At 47.1% G+C, this 18,234-nt stretch overlaps 1 protein-coding gene across 1 annotated transcript in view; it reads left to right on the forward strand.

The window, feature by feature from the left end:
* LOC119179604 (uncharacterized) overlaps positions 1–18,234 on the forward strand; it is a 44,249-nt gene that overhangs the window by 22,219 nt on the left and 3,796 nt on the right. The window contains exons 3-5 of the mRNA XM_037430720.2: positions 5,592–5,687; positions 7,301–7,405; positions 10,278–10,401. Coding sequence (XP_037286617.2) covers positions 5,592–5,687; positions 7,301–7,405; positions 10,278–10,401 — 325 coding nt within the window. The remainder of the gene's footprint in view (positions 1–5,591; positions 5,688–7,300; positions 7,406–10,277; positions 10,402–18,234) is intronic.

An 18,234-nucleotide genomic window follows, 5' to 3' on the forward strand; every position in this document is an offset into this window, starting at 1 on the left:
TGAGTATTCGTTGACATTTGCATGGCCTTCCGCAAGGCCAGAAGGCCCCTGTGCCTGCTCAAGTAACGAGCAGCAATGTGGTTTCAAATGCACATCCTCTTGCATCCGAGGCCCGACAGAGCTACATTTTCAATCTGTGATATGCAAATGAATCCAAGAGACATTTAAGCCCTGGAAGGCACAGGGTAATTTACTTGTTTGTTTAGCTATAGCTTAGCAAATATAACATTAATTGAAATAGAAATGAAGTGGCCAACGAAGCGCCCATTCCATCGGTGGGATGTGAATGCGCAACTTTCCCATGTGCTGGTTCAGGTTTTACAGAGTAAAGTGTTCTCCCGTCCTCTTGGCCGATTTCAATTTGTCATAATTCCTAAGCTACAGCGGAAAATTAACTGAGGGCTGCGATACTACCTAATGCGAACTCTGAATGCAGCGTGTTCGGGCAAGGCCAACTGCGTTTGAAGTTCTGGCTTTCTGCCATGTATCAACTACGCCACATATCGTGATTTCTGTGAAGTATCACAGCACCCACTATGCCATTGTCCTTATGCAGATAAATGAGGTACCTGCTACTCATATGTAAGGTATTATGGGCACTTAATTGACGCTGCGTGTGGCTGATGACTAATAATCATGGCGGAGCACTTTGCAGTAGGTGGGAGGCATTAAGCTACACACATGTTGTGCTTACTAGCAACTGAAAATTTTATTTCGAAGCGAACACTAATAAATACATCACACGCACGTGTGTCATTTCCGACTTCCCCTGTCATCATCAACGACGTGATACAACAAAAAATGCACTCCCATAATCTATAGCACACAACCGGAAACAAACACGTGTCAAGAACTAAGAAAAGAAAACGTAAAACAGAAATAAACGAGAAAAAAAAACGTAAATCAGAAAAACAAAAAACCCAAAAAACACCGGGTTATGTGACATCCAAAGAAGTAAATTCCGCATCTGTTAGTAGAACTGACGCTTGACTGACGCAACTGTCCCATCCTTTCCTTATTCTATACGCTTCCATTATTTCTCTCGTCGTCCGCTTGTTGTGCCTGTCAATAATTCATGTGTCGGAAAATTTCCGTTGGCAGGTGCACTCCTTCCAGTGCATCGCTAAGTGTGAGTAAGGGGCCCCCTTTAGTGAACTCTCATGTTCACGAAGGCGCACATTTATGCACCGACCAGTCTGACCAACGTATTCCTTTCCACATGTGAAAGGAGTTTTGTATACATCTTTTTTGCACTCAACGTACCTCCTGCCATGCTTTATGCTACATCTGTTCGATTCTCCAGTTCCTTTTTTGTTGACTAGCCTTTCTACTGCTAAACAAATCTTTGATAATTTGTTTTCAGCTGAAAAAACAACCCGCACGCCATACCTTAATGCAAATTTTTTCAACCTATGTGAAATATTTTGCAGATACGGGATGACCACTGTTCGCTCTCTTTCACCCTCAACTTGTCTACTTTCTTGGCGTGTGCCAATTATTGCATTTTTCACTTCCCGACGATTCTTCTCACAGGCCAAAAGTATACAATCATCTTGGTAACCAGCTCCTCTCAAGCGCTTGATCTGTGCGGAAACACTCTCTTTCATTGACTCTCTTTTCTTCTCTCTTTTCTTGTTCAGAACTTCGTTTTGCTAGCTGTATATATAAAAACAGATGAAGAATGCTGCATCTCCTGATTATATTCTGCATTTTAAACAGTATCCGCATTAAGAGTGTTGCACGTGATATTATTCTACTTGGCATGTGCAACTTGTGTATTCTGTTGTGTAGCATGAATGAGGAGTACTTTGATTCGGGCTAGCTGCTTCATATCAATTTAATAGGGAAGCGCAAAGACAAAGGAAAAATAAAAACAGCACTCCTTGTCTCTATGTCTTTCTTTCCCCTGTGTCTTTACACTGCCCTTTCAAAATCAGTATAATGAATGAACGCTAAAAAAATAAAACATGCAAACGGAATCTCGGCTTATTATTTTCATTTTTGTTTTGAATTGCCTAGAGATGCTATTCACTAATCGGCCCTCGTTTACCGTCTACCTCGGTGGACCAGTCGCTATAGTGTTTTCTGTTGCTGACCGGAATGCCGTGGGTTTGATTGTGGCTGCAGCGGTCACATCTAGATTGATGCGAAAAAGTAGATGACCTTGTACTGTGCAATGTCAGTGCACTTTAAAGAACACCAGTTGGTCAAAATTTGCCGAGATCTCCACTGCGGCATTCCTCATATTCATGTCGTGGTTTTTTTTTATGTAAAACCACACATACCACCACCACCACTACCACCAGCATTTCGCTTTCGTTCATCTTCCCGTCATTCCTGCATTGTGTCGTGCCTTCGCCAACCCTGTTAACGCTTAGCTTGTGTTTGGGGCATCATCTCTGACTGCAGTTTCAGTGGAGCGACGTGGTGTACCGTGGTCACAATACGTACATGATCTTTGCCAGCCTCTCCTGAAGTACATGCACTGACTGATTCATCCCACAGAAACTGGTAATACACAGCAGAAAGTGCCGAATCGACACATCCGTGGCATACGTGCACGAGTAGGCTGGGGCACGTCATGCGTGTGTGACCTTGCTTACACATGTTCTTTGTGCGTATGCGTCGTGTGATTCTTCAGCCCCGATACCGAAGAAAACAGGGAAGGAATAAGGCTCACGATGACTGCATGGGACGAAAGGCAAGGGATTCAAGTTTGCTTCTTCGCATCATGCTGTGGGGGCTGGTAGCGAACCAATTTGAAAAACCGCCATGGTAGAACGCTTTTCATTGGGCACGCAATAGTTTCTGTTGTCTAACTACAACTTATTATGTCACCTATAACTACAACTCATTATGTCATCTAGAGAGAGACGCTTAAAAAGTAAACTACAAACAAAACAAAAGCCGCGTGCTCATCACATTTTTGACCTGAAGGCGCTGCAGCAGATGGGTAACAATGTCAAAGAAAGCACGCCTTCGTTGACACAACACACTTTGTTCTCTTTATAAGCCATTTCATTCTGTCATGAAACTAACAAAAAATGAATTATTAGAAAAATTATATCTGATATGACATTATAAAATCCTAATTATCATTGCTTGAAGAGGACTGTCTAGGTACATTTATTTTCGAGTGTGAGTTTAGCATGAAATGCTTGACATAGGAGCTTTAACTGCAGTTTAATTGGATGCGATGATAGTAATTCCCATCAATCAATCAATCAGTTTATTATCATGTCATAAAGTAAGTTACAGGGAGTAAAATATACAGAAGAGGGTCCCAAAGTACAAGACTGCAACGGGACCCTTGTTAATTTGTTATATTGTTACAGCTGTCATTTTTGAGTAATGGCTTAGGACAAACCTTGAAGCGCTGTTCTGTATTTTTTAATGTTCGTCTATAAAGACATATGACAAGAGATCTCATACGGAACAGGCATATTCAAGCACACAGTGAATGTATGCTAAACACACCGTTGATCGTAAACATGCCTGCGCCTGTCTCAGGCTTCTCTGTATGAAGTATAACGATTTGGCGACCTTCGCCACCACTGAATCAACAAGAGCATTCCATGAGTGGTCCTCCATGGTTTTTCATTCGTGCTCCAGCTACCCGCGGCTGCCCAGAAAAACCTGCTCTTCCTTTCCCACCGCAACACCCATGTTTTCAAGGGGTTTTTTCATTTCCTTCAGGTCACTGGACAGCTATTTGTAGAAAATGGTCGCCGCGTCCTCGGCCACATGTGTCACTTTTATTTCCTTTACTCATCTTTAATTCTCTCTCCTCCTTCCCCTGCAGACGCTGCGACATTCTTCGACTTAATGCTGCAGAAATAGCGTCATTGCGCTCTTCATGCTCCTTCTCCAATCGCTCACAGCCTGTCAGCTTTGTCTTGTTGAGCTTTATAGTGTTTGCAATTATCAATGCTGCCTTTTTTACATGAATAACGGTTTCATAACACGCTTGAAAACGAAATTTGACTTTGAATAGCGCTCGTATATGCGTTGCTCATTGAGAAAATAGGCATTTATGGGCACTAATAGGCTTTTAGGCACGAACACCCAAAATAGGCAGTTACAGGCACTATAAAAACACCATCAAGCGCTGTCCTTGTCGGCCTTTTTTGTCAGTCCGTTTTTTAGTGCACTTCAACAAAATTTTCATATATGAACGTAATCCAACTGGCCCAACTTGCCATCTTGCTATCATAAAAGCCCTTCTTAACTTCTAATTGATGCTCATATATCAAAATGGCACGATAGGAACGCAAGGAACAAAATAGGCATTTGCCTATAATCCGGTCTCTAGTCATGACCACACGCCACGCTCATAGTGTGCTCGCGGTCATTTCGCTAGCTTCATATTTACCGAATTTGTTATTAGGTCCAATGGATGACGAAGGTATATAACTGGTGCAAACACGATAATGACATGCGTGTCATGTAAGAACATGACTACATGCCACGCTCATGATGCGCTCGTGGCCATTTCGCTAGCTTCACATATATTGAATTTAGTATAACGTGACGCAAATGAACGACGAAGCTAAATGACACATCCAAACATGATAATCATGACATGGGTGTCATGTAAAACATGACATGCTACGCTCATAGCGCGCACGCGGCCATTCATAATGCTCCAAGGTTGTGTGTAGGCAATGACACAGCTACATAGCTCGAAAAGGCCTGTATTATAGAGCCACTTGCAACCCTTGCGGGGATGAATCCTGTGCTTGTTTATCGCAGTCAACCCACCAAGATGTCATTCCTGGTTACACTGTAAGAGACCTGTCACGATGCTCCGGCTGTAACCACTTTGCTCATCTTAATTTGAAGTGATGAGTTTTATATTGCTCACACTTGCCACATTTCGACAGCGTTTGTGCACTTGGAATTGAATGCCCCACCCTATATGTGTTCAACGTTCATCTGGAGCCTCCCACCGGGATGTTCCTTATCAAATTGAGATTTTGGCTCATCAATCCTTCTAATTTAAACAGCTGGACACATTAAGTGGGTTGAGGAGCAGTAACTACTTGGTTAGTTGCATGGCATTATCTTCAGGTGATAACGCTGCCGAAATTTCGTGCTCCCATGCCCCGATGTGTGCTGGGACTTTCCAAGAAAGTAATTTGTTTGACAAAAGGACTGAGTATGTCGCGAAAATAGAGGCAATGCCCCTGCACGTTGTCTGCATGCTGCCAGCTGCTTCAGACACGGACTGCTGCAGTGGTACTGCAGTTATGACGACCTGCACGGCTTCAAACCCAAAGGTTGTGAGTTCGGCCATGGCAATGACATTTTTGATGGAGCCAAAGTGCTAGGGGATCTTGTACTGTGCGATAATCGAGACACGTTAAAGAACACTAGATTAATGAAATTTCTGGAGCCCTTCACTACGACGTGCCTCGTGATCGGTTCGTGTTTTTGGCACGTAAAACCCCGGATATTTATGGATTTAAATACTACGGTGAAATTAGAGATGTCTCTTATTTGATTTGCATAAACTTCATATACAGATGTTGGCGCGGCAGTGTTATCACTTGCGGGTTGCAGGGTGTGATCTTCACGGTCATTCCTTTCAGGCTGGATCGCTGGCAAGAAAACGCCCGAAAGAGACTGCAGGCACACCTCCCGGGTGTCCGGGTCACGAACAGAGCATGGGAAACCATTGACAAGTGGTGAGTGTCTCCTTATTTTTCTCCATTCCTACACCACTTCATTGGCTGTCCATCACTTTTCACTTAATTATACAGTGAGGTTTGATTCTCAACAACACCAAAACGACTTTTGCACACTAGTGTTTGGACCAATAGCTTCGTGTGGCTAGTCGCTAGTTCTGTGGCTTCCTTCTTGCCCACCTCCCCACTTTGGAGCTTTCTTTTTTTTTCTGACGACATTAAAGGAGTACTCACACAAATCTTAGCAGTTTCCATATTATTGCTTTAAAAAAGGCACTGGTGTTGGGAACCCTAAATAGAGTATCATGGTCCCTGAAAACACATGGAATATGTTTTTGACACCACTGCTTTAAAAAAATGCTTTCGGTATTAATATCGAGGAGGGGTCTCAAAGCTGCCCCGCCGCGTTGATCTAGTGGCTAAGGTACTTGGGTGCGGCGGCTGCATTTTCGGCAGAGGCAAAAATGCTGTAGCCCCATGTGCTCAGATTTGGGTGCATGTTAAAGAACCCCAGGTGGTCGGAATTTCCCAAGCCCACCACTACGGCGTCTCTTATAATCATATGGTGGTTTTGAGGTGTTACACCTCACATATCAATCAATCAATTGGTGGTTTCAAAGCACAATGTCAGCACAGTCTGATGTAGGTTGAAGTCGCGAGGGAGACAGCAACTGTGTCATTCTAGCATCAGCCTCGTCATCTCCGGTCACTTGCACATTGTGCACATGAAACATCCGTAACGGCTGCATGAAGCAAGCAGAGTTCATAAACACAGTAAACTGTGTTCACTCATCACAATAATGTCCTGTACGGTGGCGCTGACTAGCAGATGCTGGGTGACAAGAACTTTAAAATCATACTAGAGTATTTTGTACAAATTTCTTGGTTCCGAAATGTGGAGAGTGGTAACATTGCAAGCCAAAGAAATGAAAAATGTGCATTTTACGAAGCCTTATAATTCTGTCACCACTCCTTTTAAAGGGACCATAGCCACCCTCTCAAAATACAAAACAACCACGTTATTCTCTTCTGGTGTTTCTCATCTTTCTCTGGCGCACCTTGTGACTCAAAAACGGTGATTCGTGCGACTTCATTACGGTACATGCTTTTGATTGGTCCATATAGACTAAGTAACAATTGTGGACTGTCTCTTACTCTGCTTTGACATGCAGCCGCTCACCTACAAGTTCTCCTTTGTAATACGGGACTATCAAGCACGATCAACCAACTTCACGTGATTTTGTACGTTTTCGGCTGTGCAAGCAGAAGAGGCATTCTGTAGCTGACAAGTGTGAAATCCTGATAGGCACCACACTTGGGGGGCACTGATAGGCACCACACTTGGGGGGGCACTGTACACGTGGTTTTTAAGATATAGGTGGCAAGGAGGCGGATGTCTCCTCTAGGAAATGTTGTCAGGGCAAGAGAGACCACCACCTATATTTGAACTCTGGGTGGTGAGGGGCCCTGTAAGCTTGTTCGTGTGTCATTGCAGTAACGATGTTGAGTTACTTTGAATAAGTTGCTAGTTTGCATTTGGGCTATTTTGTTAGCGTAATGTGTTGGGGACTTGTTCGTAAGCTTGCCATTGTTGTCGCCCGGGGACATTACAGGCACGACCATTTTATGGAGAAGATGGGTCAATCCCTGCAGGCCATGGCCGAGCGCGCCGGCCACGACCAGATTGAGGAAGAGGACGTTGTGTGGTTCATCCACAGGTCGGAATCTTGTCTGATTTTCTTGTCCTGCAGCTCTATTCTAATTTTTCACATTCTCTGTGTACCTATCTTCATTCGACAATGAAGTGTTAGCACAGCATGTTCATTGAGGCTGGTTGCGAACTCAAAGTTCGTTATAATGAACCCAGGTATAACGAATTATCGGTTGTAGTAAAGTAAATAAAAAATATCTGTCATAGACACAGTGTTATAAGTACAGTAAAAGCTCGTTAATTTGGATTTCACGGGACCGGTAAAACTGTCCGTATTAACCGAATGCCGAATTAACGAATGATCAGGGAAAATAACATTTAAAATCAAGCTGCAGAAGCATACCTTTATTTGTTGAAATATTTTGTAATTGTCCTGTGTGTTTTCGCGCAGATTCCGGCTGACATCACAATTTTTCTTAACTGTTCCAAATGGCCAACGGCACGCAAGCTGTCGGGAGTGTTCAGACAAGCGTTCTCTAATATTAACAGCGCCTCCGAGACTTCCCGTGAGGTGCGATGAGGTCGCGGCTGTATCTCCTCGCATGATTCTTCGTTGGAATCGTGGTCTTCATGGGCGCCCGTGACATCATTAATAATCTCTTGATCGGTCAGGAGACCACTCGTGGCGACACCATGATCATTCGCGATGCAGTCCTGAAAGGTCACATCTGTGGGAAGGACAGCATCGAAAGTCGGGCAGTCATCGTCGGTGGACTTGGCTGACACCTCCTCGATGCCATCGTCAGCTACTGCTGCATGCTCGGGCCTCACAAAACCGCTGTGCCGAAAACAGTTGGCGATGACTTGCGGTGCAGTGTTTTTCCACACGTGGGCGATGATGTGCACTGCGCCGAGTAAGTCCACTTCATACAACTTTCCAGCTTCTGAGCATAGGATCATTCGCTCTAGCAGGTGCTTGCGGTACTTCGACTTCACGTAGTGAATGATACCCTGGTCCATCGGCTGAAAAGCAGACGTAGTGTTGGGCGGCAAAAAATCTACTTTGAAGCTCTTCGGTTCGACTGTACAGTTATGGGCACTGCAGTTGTCAACAACCATAATTATCTTGCGGTCCTTCGACGTGAAGTGCCGGTCCAACTGCTGCAGCCAGCCGCGAAAAATGTTTGATGTCATTCATGCCTTCCTCTTCGCTGTGTACTCGACAGGAAGGCTTTTGACGTTCTTAAAGCAACGTGGCTTAAGTGCCTTCCTGACAAGTAGTGGCAAGCGCTCCGCGCCAGTCATATTGGCGGCAAGAAGCAGTTATCCTTTGCTTGCACTTCTTGCCACCGATGCACGCATCCCCTTTGAAAGTCACCGTCATGTCGAGCAGAGCTCTGAAAAATGGAGCAGTTTCATCTGCATTGAACACGTCACGTGGTTCATATGCGGCGATGTGCTCCAGCAGCTTCACATTTCTCCACTCAGTGGTCACGCTTTCGTCAACACTGGCCTTTTCGCCGCACACACTCCTGAAGACAAGTTCGTGTCTCTCTCGAAACTTCGCAAACCACCCTTCTGACGCTTTGAACGATTCAATGTTCATCACTGCAGCGTACTTCTCACCCTGCGTCATGATGAGAGGTCCGCTCAAAGGCAGATGCGCGTTGCGACAGTCAGTAATCCACCGGAGCAAAGCTTCTTCGAGCTGGGGATAAGGTACGGTTCGCAACCGCTTTCTAGAGGCATGAAACTTCTCGCTTTCGAAGGCTTGTCGAATCTGTTGTTCATTTTTCACGTATGTTCCCAACGTGCTCCGCTTCACGTTGTACTTGGTCACAACCTGCTGTCACGATTCGCCAAGTTCTTCGCGTTGTAGTTCTGCCGCTTTTTCGGCATTGCCATTACTGTAGCGCACGATGGTGGTGGCATGCAAATACGGTCACAATGGAAAGAAAGAGAACTCCGCAAGAAGAGATGATTCCGACACGACAACACAAGGGAAAATGGCGTCGGAGGCGCTGAGTGGAGAAGAAAGAAGACGCCGACGTTCGGTGACGCTGCGATCGCCCCGGCTAGTTGATGATGATGGCGATGCCACTCGGGTTTCGGTTTCACTCCAGTGGTGCCAGCGCTGCTTTATCACACTTTTGTGTAGCAGGAGCCGTCAGCATTTGTCCGAATTAAGCGGTGCGGACGAAACAACGAAGGTTTCGTCCGACGATTCCGACGAAACAACGAAGGTTTGGTCCCATAGATTAACATGCACTTTGGCCGGGACCAATAGAGCCGTCCGAATTATCCGAATTTCCAAATTAATGGGTGTCGAATTAACGAGCTTTTACTGTATAAGTTTATAATGAATTTTCGAATATAGCGAATTATTTTAGTGACAGGTCTAACTAATATTCTGAGGTTTGAGTTACATCAAAAATAAGACCAAGATCCCCCTCCCGATTTCCACTGGCTACGCCACTGTAACACTACTGAGATATTAAGGCAACGTACCTCCCTTCACCCCCCACCACTCACGCACACACACACACACACACACTAGCAAAAACTTGAACCTTCATCTTCCACTGATGAAGACTTGTGAACAGAGGTGGTGAACGCCAGGAAACGGAAAAAGGTTCGCAGAGCCCGCAAAGCTCCTTTCCGAGTGTATGAAGTCTATCACATGAGACATTTCAAGCCAACGGGAAGCAAAACAAGTTCCTCTTTTTTATGCATAAACATATCAGGTGACATTACTGTGACCACAGCTGCACCTCATCTCTCTCTGATTTGCTACTACACTGCTTGCTGTGCGACAGTGTCATCAAAGTAAGCCTCTTTGCAAGAGATGCGAGAGTCATGCATCGAAAACATAACACAACAATGTGGCAATCTTTTTCATCCGAATTCCATCTTTACTGTTTTTGACATTGTTATCGCAGACACCTTGGCACTGCAGACCCCTCCAAGCTGTGGGCCCTGGCTGACAAACTACTGCCTGGTGAACTGCGCAATCAGATCTATCCTGCTACCAAATGCAGCCAGACATTCAACGATGCACGAGGGGTGTGTAACGCGTCTCTCTCTCTCTCTCTCTCTCTTTTTTTTTTTTCATGTGGCACAAGTTTCTGACAATGAAAATGTTAGGGCTAACTGTGCAAACACAAGAAACAGGAAAAACGACAATGAAAACAGCACAAGCATTGAAAAACAGCACAGTATTTATTAAAATAAAATAGTGACTATATTTTGTATCAGCATGCCCATGCTCGTGTGCGTCATTAAGAAAAAGAACGGATTCAGAATGCTGTGAGCCAGTCCTCTCTTGGCGTGCTTGTTCTCAATACAGTGACAGGTCGGCCAAAATGTATAACATTTCTGAATACGAAACCGAAGGAAAATGATTGTATTGATTTGGCTCGTCAGCATGGGCTTAGGCAGGTGGTGCAAAAAGGGCATTTGCCACCCTCTTTCAGCCGCGATGCAAGACGACTGCCCTCCCCAAAACAATCTCCCGCAAAACTTCGCACTATGCTCGTCGGTCGGAGCACTGACATCAAATTTATGCAGCCAATATTTTTGAATCTTCGAACAGTTATCGGGCCCCTGGAGGCGATTCGCAACTCAAAATGCAATGGAGAACGAATAACTCTCTGTTATATCAACATGACCACAACTCAAAATGAGTGTAAAGCCCGCCAACTTATAGTGCTGGGAGGACTGCCTCACAGCCACTTCCTGACCGCACCTCAGCTGATGGTGTTAAACAGGAATAAGTGACCTCAGGTTCAGCTGAAATTTCATCTGTTGGTTCTCGCCAGCATTGACATTGTCACTGTCAGCAGGGTTGACAGGTGATGAAGTGTGGCGATGCACGCCTGGGCCATGCTTAGCTATACAGTCGAGCCCACATATAACGGCCCCACTTAGAACGAACGTTCGCTTAGAAAAAACGATATCTGCGTGACCGTGAAAATATACATTGGTTCAATGGCACAAAATTGCACTTAGAACGAACATCTCCGAGCGTCACCGATCGGTTACAGCGAACGGGGTCGGCGCGCAGCCGAATTTCCGGGAAACCACTGTCAACCACCGATGAGGCATCGGCGAGGTGCCCATACATTATAATTGATAAACGCCGACCCTGCCTCCCCGCCCCTCTAGTTGCCGCTCTCCCCGACTGCTTTTTGTTACGCACCCCTCCATGCTTTGTCCCCCCCGCTACTCCGAGCACCCCGCATCGCCAGATGAGGCCCATGTTTTCACAGTGCCACGGGTCTTTCAAAGACCGGTCGGCCATCTCCACTGTTCTTAATCGCTGGTACTGTCGTTGGCGTTGCCGGCCTGGAGTGACCAGACCATTTGCCAACATCGTCTGCCACCGACTGTATCCAATCGTCTGCGTCTAGTGCGTCTAGTGCACGCCCGTACGCTACTCTACCAACTCTGGTAATTCGCGATTAATTTTGTGTTTAGTACCTGTTCTCGCTCACTTCGCACTCGGCTCAGCATGCATGAAAACGGCTGTTAACTCGCGCGGAACGAATAGCAAAATATTAAAGTCGGTGAGGCCACGCAAACCCGCTGGCGCAACAAAACGATTTTTTGACCACGACTGCCGATTCTTTAAACACTGCCGCGCGCGCCAATCCAGGCGGCCGTGGTTTGACTTCTGCGCACGAAGGCACACTTTCAAGTTTTTCTACGCGTTTTTTGTGGACCTTTCAAGCAAGCTACCCGACCTACCTGCTTCCCACGTGTTTTGCTTTTCAAGGTCGCCCTCCCGCCGTGTCCTCCCCTCTCTTCACTCTATCGCAACTCTCTCGCAAGTCTGCTCTCCTTTCTTGATCACAACCCCTTCGCCCGTCTCCACTGCTCCGAGTTAGTTTCGTTTTCTGACTAGAAACGGGCCCAGAACTGTTCCGCGCGTTCTGGCATGTGTGTCGTGTGTGCGCATCTTGCTCGCTTTTGGTGGGCGTGTGTGATCAGGGTGGCAGACAGGAGGTCTTGCACGCTTTTTCCTGCGACTCAACAAAACGTCGAAAGTGTGACCGCTTGGCTTGAGCGTAATCCACACATTAGGTGCCGCATTGCGAAGCGCTTGCTCATAGCTGTTGACCACCTGGCAGCCAACTTGCCACTCCGGGCGTCCTGGTATTCGATTGTGGAGATGGCGAATATTTCGTGGGCGGTGGTGACGGCTACATGCGGGCGAAACTGTTTTCGTGAGGACGACTTCGTCGACGTCGGGCCCGATGCTGAGCCTGAAGCTTCCGAACAGGATCATTTCGGCGGTGATTTGTGGCAGCGTGCCGTCGACTTTGACATGGGAGAGGGGGTGGAGCATCTGTTGCGATAGTTCCATTACGGAAGATGTTGATGCCGACACCGAGGAACCGTGCACGAATCAGGGCATTATGAATAAAGTACGTGGTAAGAGCGATTTAGAGGAATCGAATTGCGAGAACGACGAAACTTTGGAGCCAGTCCCTCATGCAGCTTATGCCACGGGCCTCGGCAACAAGCAGGCTGCTGTTTGAAATAAACTAGAACTAAACTAGAACCCTTATCGCTTCTGTTCTTTGTAACACGTGCATGACATACTTTTTTGGGCAAAAGAAGTTTTTGTTTTCACTCGCAACTTTTTTAAAAGCTGTGTTTCATTTACTACGAACTTCGGGATACAGCAAACAGATGCCGCGTCAGGCTCAGGTTCGTTATAAGTGGGCTTGACTGTATTGCTTCAGATAAGTTTAGCAAGTAGATCCCAGTATACGCAACATTGGGTTACTGCACAATGGTTCCGACATGTTGTGATGCTCTGTACAACGAGAATTATAGATATTGTCACGTTACACCATAACTGCAACCTGTAGATTATGGCACACAAGGATGTCAAACTGATTCGAACAACGGCAATACGGCTTTATCATTTTTCTCTGCACGCACATCTTCGTCCTCTTTTGAAGAGTGGCACATACAACCCTGCCAGCATCTATGGAAATAATACTTGCAGAACTTGTACTAGCGGCATTACCCCCTTCCCAAAGAACATCGGCCCGATGTCACAACATAATTACCAAATGAAAAGAAAACACATACGATAAGCAGTACAGAAGGGGGTGTTCACAATCACTCTAAATCTACTCAAGGGAGTTTGACGAATGGTCAGCGTTGGTTAAACGGTTTCATCCTCGAAACATGGACAACATGTGGCTGTTGTGAACGGCGAGATTGACGAGCCATGTCCACGTCAAGAACCTCGTAGTTCACTTCGCTGAGACGACGGAAAACTCTATAGGGACCAAAATAGCGGTGTATCAACTTTTCCAACCGACCCTGTTGTCGAATGGGAGTCGGCAACCATACTCGTTCTCCGGGTTGGTAAGAGACATCGCGACGACGAGCGTTGCACCGTAGCGAGTAGATGCATTGTTGCTTATGGATTCGTTCGACTGCAAGCTTACAAGCTGTGTCTGCCAGTCTGATAAATTCGTTCGTCTTGACACTAATCTGGTGTCTGTCCGGTAGAAGCATGGCATCCAGCATTGTAGTGACTTCCCTGCCGTGAAGCAACCGGAATGGTGAGAATGCAGTTAATTCTTGCACAGCGGTGTTGTATGGGAATGTGACGTAAGGGAGGATGTCATCCTAGTTTTTGTGGTCTTGGTCAACGTACATGGATAGCATGTCGGCGATCGTCTTGTTCAGTCGCTCTGTAAGGCCTTTGCTTTGTGGGTGGTATGCAGTGGTTTTTTGATGTACTGTGCCGCTAAGCTGCATGACGTCTTGTATCATCCGGGCGGTAAAAGCTGTGCCACGATCAGTTATGACAACTGTTGATGCTCCATGTCGGGGGACGATGTTTTTCATAAAAAGTGGGCAGTCTCAATGGCGGTGCCACGTTGTAATGCCTTCGTTTCGCAGTAGCGCGTCATGTAATCAGTAGCGACTATAATCCAGCGGTTGCCGTCACGAGACTTGGGAAAAGGTCCTAGCAGATCCATGCCAATTTGTTGAACGGTTGTGTCGGAGGAGCGACGGGCTTCAAAAAGCCGGCTGGGCGCTGATGTGGTGCTTTACGACGCTGGCACTTGTGATACGTTTTCACGTAATGCTTCACGTCTCGATTGAGCTTAAACCAGTAGTAGTGTTGGCGAATCCGGGCCAAGGTACGTGTGAATCCTAAGTGGCTTGAGGAAGGCTCATCGTGACAGGCGGACAAGACATCGGCTTATAATGCTGGCGGGAAGACGAGCAGGTACTCAGTCGCGTAAGGGTTGAAGTTTCTTTTATAGATGATATTTCTGCGAATGCAAAACGATGATTGCGAGCGGGCGAATGCTGGTGGTGGATGCAGCGTACGGCCTTCAAGATATTCTATAAATTATCGAAGCTCTAAATCGCTCTTTTTCTGTTCAGCCAAATCGGATACACTAACAGCGCAGAGAAAACGGCCATCGAGATCGGGATCACCTGACGCTGTGGTAAGAGGAGCTCGGGAAAGGCAGTCCGCGTCAGTATGCTTCCGGCCAGACTTGTACACGATTGTCAAATCGAACTCCTGAAGGCGTAAGCTCTACCTGGCCAGACGTTCGGAAGGGTCTTTAAGGTTCGCCAACCAGCAGAGCGCATGATGATCAGTAACAACTCTGAACGGGCGACCATACAGGTACGGTTTGAATTTAGCTATTGGCCAGACAACAGCTAGGCACTCCTTTTCAGTGGTTGTGTAATTCGCCTCCGCAGATGATAAAATCCGGCTCGCATAAGCAATAGGGCGTTCGACGACGCCTTGCCACTGGACGAGGACTGCACCAAGGCCGATGTAACTGGCGTCTGTGTGTAGTTCAGTGTCGGCATATTCGTCGTAGTGTCCGAGTAAGGGCTCAGACAGGAGACGCTGCTGGCTCGGAGAAAGCGCGTGTTTGCTCAGGGCCCCACACATAGGAAACATCTTTTGTCAGACTAGTGAGGGGTTCGGCAATGTTTGCGAAATTTCGCACAAAGCGTCTGTAGTAAGCACAGAGGCCTAAAAATCAACACACATCACGTTTGTTGGCAGGTGGTGGAAAATCTGTGACAGCCAATGTTTTGTCTGGGTCCGGCCGAATATTATCATGGCTTACGAGGTGGCCGAGGAACTTTAATTCGTTGTAACCAAAATGACATTTTTCTGGTTTCAGTGATAGGCCTGCCGTGCGAATTGAAGCAAACACAGTTCTAAGTCGCTGCAAGTGCTGCTCAAATGTTCGGGAGAAGACCACGACATCGTCTAAGTAAACAAGGCATGCTACCCACTTGAGACCGGAGAGCACTGTATTCATCATCCTTTGGAATGTCGCAAAAGCAGAACACAGACCAAAGGGCAGCACCTTGAATTCGTACAGACCATCAGGCATTATGAATGCTGTTTTCTCTCGGTCGCATTCATCAACTTCGATCTGCCAGTAGCCACTGCGTAAATCCATAGAGGAGAAGTATCAGGCGCGTCGGAGGCGGTCTAGTAAGCCGTTGATGCGCAGAAGAGAATAAACGTCTTCCTTTGTGACTTTGTTGAGTTTGCGGTAATCGACGCAAAATCGGAGAGTGCCGTCCTTCTTCTTTACTAGTACGACGGGGGACGACCATGGACTGTTCGAGGGTTGGATTACGCCATCTTCGAGCATCTGCTTCACTTGAGAACGTATTGCCTCTTGTTCCTTTTGTGATACTCGGTCGGCGCGCTGACGTATGGGTCGTTCAGCATGATCATTGACAATGCGGTGCTTTACGGTTGGTGTTTGCTTTATCTTGGATGTAGACCCGAAACAGTCGCTAAACATGCTGAGAATACAGCGGACTTGCTTTTTCTGCGCACATGACAGCTTCGGGTTGACATCGACTGTATCGGCTACCGCGGTGTCACTTTCAAGGGCTGCAGAAATTGGGGCTATCGTCGTACACGCTTCATTGTCAATGGATTTGAAATTAGCGATAGTTGTTCGCTTGGCCAAATGTTGGTATGCTCCACTAAAATTGGCGACCAACAACTCGGTCGTCCCACGTTTAAATTGAATTATGCCGTGGAAATGCAGATTTGCTAAGACGAGCACCAAAAGGTTGGCTTCAGCGATACCACTACTGTCATGATCTATGTCTCCCTGTACAGTAACGAACATACTGGTGCGTGGCGGAAGTGTGACGGTGTCGTCGACAATGCGAAGCGCAGTCTTCTGTGAATCGGTATCTCTAGGCTTCAAGCCATAGTTGTCAGCAAACGTAACGAGGTCGTCTCGAAGATTTATAACAGCGCCGTGCTCACGAAGGAAATCTATGCCAATGATAGTTTTCCGGGAGCATTCGGGAAGCCTAATGAAAGAAACAATGAATGTCGACTCTCAGATTTGCAGCCTTGCGGTGCATCTCCCGATTGGTGTCAAGAGATCACCACCTGCTGTCCGAAGGTTTGGTCCATGCCCCCAAAAAGTCGCAACTTTCCCGAGTTCAGCCACAAGTTCAACACTGATAACTCAGTAGTCGGCGCCGGTGTCGACCAGAGCAGTTACTGGATGGTTGTTGACCAGAACGGCAATAACAGCAGAAACGGGTTCGTCAGCGATGTGAGGTGTCGGCTGAAAGAAATCGTCGAAGGTCGGCGGATAGGTCGGAAGAGGCTGTTTTGGCGAAAGCTTAACAGCGGTCCCACCCCCGGAGGCCGCTGATTCTAGTTTCCCCGGCGTGGACTTTGCGACCTAGCAGATCGTCCCGCAACAACATCGGCGAAAGTAGAGTATTGATTCGAGGATTTAGAGCGTCGAGGAGACGGAGAGCGTGATTGGCGTCACTGAATATTCAGAGACGGTAGACTTGCCAAGTATTTTGCGATAGCACGGGGTCGTTCCCCATTCCTGGGCCGACAAGCGTCTTGCCCAAATCCAGGTAGGCCCACCTGTCCATGCGAGCACTTTGGTACAAGTGACCTGGCTCACCACAGTGGTAGCAAAGTGGCCAATCGTCGGAAGCGCGCCACACGCTAGATTCGCACATGAGGTCGCAGATTCTCATAGTGTGGTGGGCCCGAGAAGTACTGCGGCTTCTGCAGGCAAGTCGGTCATTGGTTTTCATAGTGCGGCAGGCCCGAGAAGTGCTGCGGCGTCTGCAGGCTGGTCGGTCGGGGGAAATAGCTGGCTGCCGGTGCAGGAGTGCGTACAGCTTCCGCATACATTAGCAGAGGAGCTTCAGTTGGAGGTCGCACTAATGTTCGTACCAGCTGCCGCACCTTTTAACGGACGACGTCTATCAGAGCAGCCACTTGAGGCTGTGAAGGCACTGCGTGAAGCTTTTGCAGCTCATCGCGTACAATGCTACGAACTAGCTCAGCAAGGTCTCTCACGCTCCTGATGTTGGGTTTTACCAAGGGTGCCGACAGACATGCAAGGTTGTCGGACCGCTCATACTGCGAAGACCAGTGTCTTAGCATTTGCTCCATTGTTGTCACTTCACGGAGGAATTCCGCCACAGCAGCTGGTGGGTTTCGTACAAGTCCTCCAAACAGCTGCTCCTTGACACCCCGCATTAGAAAGCGTAACTTTTTGTCTTCCGCCATTGCAGAATCAGCTCAATGGAACAGACAAGACATCTCAACGAACATGGCCACGCTTTCATTTGGTCTTTGACTGCGAGAATTGAGGAGACGTTCGGCTTGTTCGACTTGTTCTTTCCGGTCGGTGCTACCATACGTGTTCCGCAGCTGAGTGCAAAACACCGGCCAGGTTGTCAGGGCAGCCTCGTGGTTCTCAAACCAAATACGCGCCGTATCCTCCGGGTATAAATAGACATACTGCAGTTTCCGGTGCTCGTTCCACTCATTGGCGACTGCGACTCGGTCGTATTGGTCCAGCCAGTCTTCAACGT

The sequence above is a fragment of the Rhipicephalus microplus genome, chromosome 7, assembly GCF_043290135.1.
Source record: "Rhipicephalus microplus isolate Deutch F79 chromosome 7, USDA_Rmic, whole genome shotgun sequence".
Lineage (NCBI taxonomy): Eukaryota > Metazoa > Arthropoda > Arachnida > Ixodida > Ixodidae > Rhipicephalus > Rhipicephalus microplus.